Source organism: Galeopterus variegatus, unplaced genomic scaffold (genome assembly GCF_000696425.1).
Source record: "Galeopterus variegatus unplaced genomic scaffold, G_variegatus-3.0.2 Scaffold1916, whole genome shotgun sequence".
In the NCBI taxonomy this organism is placed as follows: Eukaryota; Metazoa; Chordata; class Mammalia; order Dermoptera; family Cynocephalidae; genus Galeopterus; species Galeopterus variegatus.
Genome location: NW_007728027.1, coordinates 94,447 through 104,390, shown reverse-complemented (window position 1 = coordinate 104,390; position 9,944 = coordinate 94,447). Strand labels below are relative to the sequence as shown.

Below are 9,944 nucleotides of genomic sequence, written 5' to 3'. Positions count from 1 at the left end.
GTCCCGGTCCGGTACGGGCGCGACACTGAGGGTTGCGATCCGTTGCCGGACACGAAAAAAGACAAAAAAAAAAAAAAATATTGGATGATAAAAACCTTCCTGAGAAATAATTAACTAAACAATGACATGTTTCTTCTTTGTCCTTGGAAATACATTGTTTATTCATCAATTCTTGAATTTGAGAAAATTCAACTAGGATATCATTATCTGCAGATTTAAGAGTCCTGGATTTCAGACAATCAATTTCACCATCATCATTAGAGTCTAGAGTGCTGCTCTCAGTCTCTTTGACAGCATCTATCCTTTGATTAACCTAAAAATTAGGGAAAATCTTCCTCTGTTAACTTCCTCCTCTTTGCCATTTCAGACAGGAAATGAAAAGTCTGTACTCTCAACTGTGTTAAATGAAAGTAAAAAAGCAGAGTAAAAAGGTAGTGTTTCCAGTCTTTTTTATACCTGCTTAAAACATGATCCAATACACTGGGCAACACAATAAGAAAACTGCAGGAAGACAATTAATTTCACTATTCCATCATCCTTTTGGCAATTCCATCATTTTTCCACTTTCATACTACTTCTATCTTTTTAAGCATATTTGGGAATTAATAAATAATGAAGAGCAACAACAGAATAGTTCGTAGGATGATAAAACAGAAAAAGGTTTCAATACAGAAAAAATAAGATCACTAAGATCTCATATGTATCTTAAATTTATAAGAGTCTAATGATCCATACAGTAACTATAAGATAGAAGGATTTTTTGGTTTTTAATATAATTACTGTATGAGTCAGGGTTTTCCAAAGAAAGTAGAAAACCATAAAGGCCATCGATTTTAGTAAGCTCATCAAGATAATCAAAATTTTATAGAATTACGGATAGCTGCCTAATCTGTAGTCCAAATTAACTAAGTAATTTGACTGTTACACAATAATAGGGGAAAAAACTCAAATTAAAACAACCATTAAATGGTAATTCACAGAGTACTTTAATTAGTTCTCAAGCTCATTACAAAAATCATTAGCTCCCTTAATCCTCACAACATCCAATGAAGTAAGTACTACTCAACTTCATGCTACACAGAAGAAAACTGACATTGTCAAGCAGGATAAGTAAATAACCTGATCCCACACTAACAGAAAAAGGCCAACTCAAGATTCAAATCCAAATGTGCCTCCTCAGAGCCCGTAATCTCGCCACTATCATCTATGCTTCTTTACCATCCTCTAAGTTCTATGTTATTTTTAAGATTTTTATGTCATTTGAAAAGTTGTTCTTAATTTGCTAAAGTTTTATCCTCCTTCCAACTGGTACATATACCTCAAATGCTACGATAAGGCATTCCTAACTGAGTAAAGGTTAACATATAATTTCTGTAGACAGATGAAAGACTCTCAAGGAAATGCCAAAAGCTCACAAAATGCTGATAGTATCCACCAGAAACCACTATCCTACCTTACAGGATTGTGACTCAAACCAATTCATTTTCACTCAAAGAAAAAAAAATGACAAAAATAATATTTTAGTTAATATAATTTTATGATAATCGGAGTAATGGTACATATAATTACGGAGACTTTTGACAAATTGCTTCTACCATATCATATATTTATTCATCCAACAAATAACTAAAGAGCATTTACTATACAGAAAAGACTGTTCCAGGGCCAGCCCATGGCTCACTCGGGAGAGTGTGGTGCTGATAACACCAAGGCCACGGGTTCGGATCCTATATAGGGATGGCCGGTAAGCTCGCTTGGGAGAGCGTGGTGCTGACAACACCAAGTCAAGGGTTGAGATCCCCTTACCAGTCATCTTTTAAAAAAAAATAAAATAAAATAAAACAAAAAGAAAAGACTGTTCCAACCTCTGGGTTGAACAGCAAATGAAACAAAGTCCCTGTTTTCATGGAACTTATATTCTACTGAGGAAATTGAGGGGGACTTGTCAAATTAGTTTCTGAAAAATCTTTTTTTGCACTATGGCAACTTAAATGTATCAGTATTTAAAACTGAGGTTGAGTTTTGATATATCTTCCAGCAATTTGGTAATGTGTATCAATATTGTAAATGTGAATACACTTTAACCCAATATTTCCATTTCTAGGAATTCATCCTAAGGAGATAATTAGAAAAGTACATGACCCAAGTACCCAAATGTCCATTTCAATATCTTTTATCAACAATTAAAAACTGAAAACCTTTTAATATATTCCATCAATAGATGACTGTGCAAGTAAATTATAAGAATCCTATATTAATTTATCTTTTTTAAAAAATTAGTCCACTGACAGTAATCATATGGATGTACCACACAATCATTAGAACACATACAGCAATATAACTGACATGGAAAAATATCTATAATATATTAAGTTTATTTTTTTAAGAAAAGCAGGTAAAGAAACAGCATGTAAATATGGTCCCATTTATATCAAATTAAGGAAGAGAGAAAGTATATCTGGAAGAATACATAAGATTTCTTACAAGATACTTAAAAACTTGAACTAGCAATCTCTAGATAGTAAGATTGTAAATAATTTCTTTTATGTCCTGTTTCCTTTCCTATATATTTTTAACTTTTTAAAAATAAGCATGTAAACCTCTATAAAACAAAATAGCCATAACATTACATTGATGTATATTAGTGGGTTTTAAACTGTTTTAACAATAGAACCATTATCTCTATCAAAATCTTATCAATACACAACATATACTGAGTATTTTTTTTTAAATACACAAAATATGCTGAAATTTTTTTTTAAAAAAGAGTGGGCCTGGTTAAAGAGAGGCCCAAAGACCCAATTAGATGTATTTCTTCCTCAACTCCTGTGTACCTCCCCAAAGCAACCCATAGAAAGCAACATTTTAGGGCCGGCCCCATGGCTCACTCGGGAGAGTGCGGCACTGATAGCGCCAAGACCGCGGGTTCGGATCCTATATGGGGATGGCCGATGCGCTCACTGGCTTACTGGTCAAAAAAAAAAAAAAAGAATGCAACATTTTAGCTGAACTAAGCTCACTGTGAAAACTAAAATAGATCTCAGTAAGTATAATGAAATTCCATTTTGTTTTGTTTAGAAAAAAATCAACTGTATACTTTTGCATAGGAAAAAGTTATATATCAATAATAAATATACATCATAACTTGCGATGGGCTTATAGATATATTTATTTTTTCAAATTGATTGCAAAGAGCATAATTAATGTTATGATCAGAGAAAACAAAACAAATTCATTTGAAATACATAAAAACAACTAAAGGAAAATATCAAGGATATAAATAACTATCTACAATGCACCTGGTAATGTTATAACAGCATTCAAATTTACAGGAGTTCATTTTTATTTAAATTCAAATTAACAATCTCAACGTACCATGGCATCTTGAGAAATATCCTGGGCCTATTTCCTCTCCTTCACATAACAGTCGCTTTGATATAGTGAAAATAAACCAGAAGTCAAAAAGGACACTATTACACAGAATGGTAAAAACCTACATGGTCACTTAATAAAAACTGTTTCAAATGAATGCCAGATAAAAAGAATGCACTTTAAAACATTCAAGAAAACACCAATCACCTTTTAATTACTTCTATCACTTACCATCACCTCCATATTCTTATGAGGTTCCACAAATCCATTGACAGTTAACTTACGCAGCACTGAAAAGTAAAAACAAGCTTTACTTGAATCTTATTTCTTCGTATTTAATCCTATTAAAATCACAGTCATATTAAAGACTCAGAATCACAAAACCTAATCAAGTTTGGAGGTTAATCTGGTTTAATCCTTTTTTTTTTTCCCCTGACCGGTAAGGGGATGGCAACCCTTGGCACAGTGCTGTCTGCACCACGCTCAGCCAGTGAGCGCACTGGCCATCCCTATATAGGAACCGAACCTGTGGCCTCGGCGCTACTAGCGCCGCACTCTCCCAAGTGAGCCATGGGGCCGGCCCTTAATCTTCACATTTTAATAGATAAAAAAAAAATGTTCACTCCTGGTCATTTGGCTGGGTAGTTAGTGGAAAAGATGAAACTGAAGTCTGGTACTTATGACTCACCAAAAGCAGTATTCTCACTTATCATTACTACTCATGTTTCTAAAACTATATTGTAAAATTTAGTTTAATTTCTATAATAGTTAATGCTTCTTACCTACAATAACTGAAATTGAGAAGGTTGTTTGTATTTCATAAACTTCAAGCTATGACTCAACCAAAAAACTTCATTCAGTTTTAGGCTACATTAATGGAAATATAGTACCTTTTAAAAGGAATACAAAAAGTAAACTCTATTCCCAAATCTGGAATAAATTATAGTGCTCAATTGCAAACATCACATTTTGTAAGTAACACTCACAAACTAGTGTACCTTGGGAGACAAGCTGGATAATTTAAATCTGAAGTCAGAGCTAGATTTAAATCCTTGCTCCATTGTCTCTGTTTTTGTTTTTGTTTTTTTTTCTGGCAACTGGCTGGTACAGGGATCAAACCCGGGGCATTGATGATACCAGCACCACACTCTAACCAATTGAGCTAATTGAGCTAACAGGCCAGCCCCATGCTCTTGTCTATGGCTATATTACTTCAGGCAACTTTTCTATATCTCACTTTCCTCATCTATAAAATGTTAATAAATCCTACTTCACAGATTTATTAAAGGATTCAGTGGTATAATATATGTAAAACACTTAGCATAATTCAGCAACAGTAAGGATGATGACAGTATAAGAGACAAAATTTACAGTCACTTTATTAAATAAGCATTGCTATCTATATTACTAAAGAATTATCCTTTAGATAGTGTTCATTAGGTGAAGTCTAAAAACAGTGTATTAAAATTAGGCTTAGAATGTGATTGTCTACAAGGCCTTCACTTTGAAACTATCAATTATAAACAAATCAGAAGTTAATACATCAGAATAAGAGAGAATAGGGTTCAGATTGAGTCTCTAATTTTGGATATGCTTTTTCTCACCACAGGAACTTGGTCCACACTACCTGGGAGGGTCCTTTCTTTCTCCCTTGATTGCCTAGTTAACTTCCACATATCCTTTAAGACTGTGGCTCAAACATCACTTTTTCAGGAACGTCTTTTCTGAACATATTATTAGTTACCATAATGTGATAAGGTCCCTGTCACAGAAGTCATTTTACATGTATTTTTGTGATCATACTATCATGTCTGTCTCCCGAGTGCCAAGCACCTGTAAATTTGTTGAATGAAGAAATGAATGCACGTGTGTCTAAAAGATATAAATGCAGAGAAGTGTAAATTCAAATACAGATTACACATAACAAAAATCCTAGTCCTAAGTATTTCTTCGTTTCAGGACAGAAATTTATAGCTGGACAGAACAGATTTCCCAAAGAAGAATGCTTTTTAAAAGCTAATATATATGTAAAGACCATGAGATGCAGAGGTACTGAAAAGCTTAGTAGGCTATGATAAAGTAAAACTACATTCTCTTTGTCATGAGTTAGGCTTTGAAATCACTAAGGCAAAAAAAACCCTATAATCAAGAGAACTCTTGAAAACTCCTTAATCATTAAATGCAATAGTGGACACACAGTTCTGTATATATAGCCTCATATAAGTTTCTTTAACTCTTTCTGAGTAAACAAACGCTTCTCTACAAGGCCTTTTAATTTCTTCTTCAAGGATGCTGACAAAACCATCTCCACTCACTTACACAAGGGTACTTCAAAAAGTCCATGGATGGGCCAGCCCGGTGGCGCACTGCTACAGTGCGCCGCTTGGGAGCGCGGTGGCACTCCCGCCAAGGGTTCGGATCCCACATACAGACCGGTTCCCGCTCACTGGCTGAGCGAGGTGCGGGAGCAACACCGAGGGTTGGGATCCCGTTGCCGGACACGAAAAAAGACAAAAAGGAAAAAAAAAAAAAAAGTCCATGGAAAGGTTTGTATTATCTTTCAATTCTATTTTTCCACAAACTTTTTGAAGTACTCTCACACAACCACCTGTACAATGGACTTTATTTGTCAACGGGCCTTTAATATCGTTCACACATTTGTTCAGAGGCTTTGCCAAAATGTGCTGACACTTTGGGGTTTGTGTACCAACCACCTGGTTAATGTAAGTGATGTATTAGAGTAGTGCAAAGAATGTATGGTAAGATTCTAAGGTACTAGAGTGAGTATGAAAAAAGAGCTTATAAGAAAAACTGAGAAGAATGCAAAATGAGCTGTAGTAAGAAACAGAGGCTGCCTGAGATTAAACTAAGAAAAACTAAAAGAGTTCTAGCATCCAGAACAGAAGGAGAGGGATTGGAAGAGTGATAGAGGGTGAACAAAACCAATACCACTTTGTGCCAGGCCTGCCACACTGACTTCTGTTTAACCTCATTCCTTTGTTTCACTGACCAGTTATACCTTAACCTTAGGGCAAGCTATAAAAGGAGTATAGGTTTCAGGGAGTGAGTGATTTACTGCAGGTGGTATCAGTGGTCTGAGCACTAAAAACAAAATACCCCCTGCCTTCTGGATCATAAGACACCTGGTGAATGATGTTATCAACTTATTTTTCTTAACCTGTTCCCTTTTAGTTATTTTTAGTAACAGAGTTTTTGCTATCAAACAACTTTGCCTAAACGCAGAGAGATACAGCTCTCACCTGAGGTCTGATTCTTCATTTGCATGCAACCCTCCTGTGTATAAGTCACCCTCATTAATAAATATCTTTGTATACCACTGAATGGACCTGCCTGCTTCCTTCTTCAGTCTCAAAGTACCTTCTCAACTTGGAGGGCATTATACTTTAACCCCCTCCTCACACAAAGAGAAGGAAAACGAAAACCTGTGTGTTTTAGAAGGAATCTCAGAATACATTCATCAAGATAAATAACTCAGCTCAGGGAAGATGTCATGGAGATTTACGCTAAAGGAACGCCTACAAGCAAAGCACAGGAAGACACAGGCTGAGATGGCATCCCATAAAGAGCTGTCTAAAACTGATGTAAGCCTGAGGCACAAACATGAAAGATGGAACTTCTCAGGAAAAGAGGGCTGGAAGAGCTCAACCAAGCCTTGGGAACAAAACTTTGGGAGAGTTAGCAAGACAATAACCATAGGGGCCCAGAATATGAAAAGTAAAGTAGAAACAAAAAGCGGAAGCATCTGAAAAGAATTAAACTCATATTAGAGACATGAGGCCACAGTAATGTGAATATAACTTAAAACTATCCACTGCAAATGACTATACATGCTTTCATAAGTTAGACAGGGTAGAGGAAGAGCTATTCTCACAAAAGGAAAAAAAAAATCAAATTAGTAACAATCCCTTGCCCCTCAAAGAAGAATCAATCCCCTACTTTCTCAGTGCAATCTGGAACAGAAAATCCATCCAGTAGAACTATTTGTTGACAGCTCTAAGGTAAATCATTTCAAAAATGAACATATCAAGCTTAATAATACCTTTCAATGATAATAGAGTTCGTTCTAATGAACTTAGTACTGCAGCTTCATTGCCGGAAGAAACGTGTTGCAGGAATGTGTCTGTATGGTGATTCCACAGAGAGCAGGCAAAGTTATAAATTCCAGAAGCTAACTGCAAAGAAATAGCAACAAATTTATTCAAAGTATATTACAGACTTCAGTAATAAATTAGAATTACAAAGTAATTTTTTGGTTTACAATTTAGCACACATTTTCAGTGAGATTTGAAATAGAGCACTTATGTCAATGTTTCAAACGTTTTTTGGCCACAATGCATGGTAATAACTATGGCATATACAACTGCTTCTCTAAACACACACACACATACACATACACACACACACAATTATTTTCTTGAAACAATACTTAGCCTAATGCCTGCATTGCAGTCTGATATTTTCTATTTTTACTCTTCTCCTCCCTCTAATGGGTTACAACCTCAGTTTAAAAATAATGATTTATGAACTGTCATTAAAAATGTCAGATAAATCAATATACTGAGATATAAATAGGAGTCTAACTTTCTATGTTCTCCTAGTTTTACCCATATACTTTTTGGGTATTTAAAGCCAGTACCCCACAAACCACATGGCTTCTCAAGCTGCTTTCCTAATGTGTGTTGGTATTTAAAAACCTGACTCTCACACTGAAAATGCAGTTAGCTTCTGCCTCACAGTTTAAGGCAGAACCATCTTCCAGTGGTATATTTAATTTTTTCCAGATCTCAGAACAATCCAGCTGAGACTACATGACCATTTAAGTTATAATTAGATGAAAGTGTACATGGCTATCATTAGCATACTTCAGAATACTTTTTCTTATTCAAGATATACAATGGGGCCGGCCCGGTGGCGCACTGCTACAGTGTGCCGCTTGTGAGCGCGGTGGTGCTCCCGCCGAGGGTTCGGATCCCACATACAGACCGGTTCCCACTCACTGGCTGAGCGAGGTGTGGGAGCAACACCGAGGGTTGCGATTCCGTTGCCGGTCCCGGTCTGGTACGGGCGCGACACTGAGGGTTGCGATCCGTTGCCGGACACGAAAAAAGACAAAAAAGGAAAAAAAAAAAAAAGATATACAAGTATATTGTTTTGACCAATCAAACACTGTATACACAGGTCAGGCATCAGAAACCAGTCAGAGATGCAATCCTGTTAACATAACGTTTCTATAAAAAAATCAAATTCCATTTCTATTATTTCAATTCAATATTTTCAATGGCCTGTGCTTACAGGTATAGAGAAACAGCTTCACCATACATCCCTGGGAACTTTGCACATATCCACATAGACACAAAAGCAAAGGCTTGAACCTCACCTAATCTGAGTTGTAGCAAAACATCTTGCAATCCTCCCGGAACACAGGATGAAAGGCTTATGAGAAACTGCTATGAGACCATTACTTCCCTATTTCCTCTGTTAAGCTGTCATGAGACAGTTTCTCATCACCTCTTGGGTTCTGCAGAAGTATAAGGATTTCTGCCCAACCTACCCCCACTTGAAATAGAGCTGCAGAATATAAAACTACTTAGCTACTGTCTAGAATTGGACTCTCAACAATGGGATATCCTACAACTCACACTGGAGTCAACTATCCCCTACTGTTGTGGTGCCATTCCTTCTGGTGTCTGAAACAAGAACCATAGAAAACTGGTACCTTTGGCTAACTTCCTTTGTACAAATTAGGAAATAAACTGACTGAATCTAAAATTGCTCCACTGCACCTTTTCCACCTAAATCAATCAGGGCTAGGCCTTGGCCCTCCCTTATCTTGTGCGCGTTCTTGACAAAAGGTACAATGACTGCGTGTTAAGCCACTTCAGCATATTTTCAAGTATACATGCAATATTTCAAAGAGTAAAATCAAATTGTTTAGTCCTAATGTTTCACTATAGCCAAAATATTGTTGCAAAAACTCTCAATCAATACAGTATTATGGCACAAGTAGCAATACCATAGAAACTAAGATTCTAAAAGTGACATCTCCCCATGAAGTAATGTTATAACAGAGAAGCAAACATTAAATCTAATCAGAAGGGAGATAATCTAAAGAAGGGGAAAAAAAGGCTTTACTTCAAGAAACTTCTATGCTTTACATATAATTTCAATAAACCATAAAACTGATTAATATTTTTCTTAGTAAGTCAAATCCTTTCAGAGAATAAAAGGCTCAAAATATATGCCCATAATTGGAAAATCCATCATTCTAATTTTTATCGCATTTACTGTGTAATATTCGATACTTTCTCAAACATATAAATCATAAAAATATTTTGACAGCCAGGAGAAAGTCAAAGATTAGAAACAGGATGTTTTTTTTTTTTTAATTTTATTTTGTTGATATACAATGTGGTTGATTATTGTGGCCCATTACCGAAACCTCCCTCCCTCCTCCCACTCCCCCCTCTCACCCAACAATGTCCTTTCTATATGCTTGTCGTGTCAACTTCAAGGAATTGTAGTTGTTATGTCTTCTCCCCCGTTTTTTTTTT

General features: G+C 35.9%; 1 protein-coding gene across 2 annotated transcripts in view; it reads right to left on the bottom strand.

Annotated features, from left to right (window-relative positions):
* IPO11 (importin 11) overlaps positions 1-9,944 on the bottom strand; it is a 251,868-nt gene that overhangs the window by 197,343 nt on the left and 44,581 nt on the right. For both annotated transcript variants that reach the window (XM_008579583.1, XM_008579584.1), the window contains exons 6-7: positions 7,433-7,565; positions 3,604-3,662 (exon numbers count right to left, since the gene is read on the bottom strand). In XM_008579583.1, the coding sequence (XP_008577805.1) occupies positions 3,604-3,662; positions 7,433-7,565 (192 nt within the window). The remainder of the gene's footprint in view (positions 1-3,603; positions 3,663-7,432; positions 7,566-9,944) is intronic.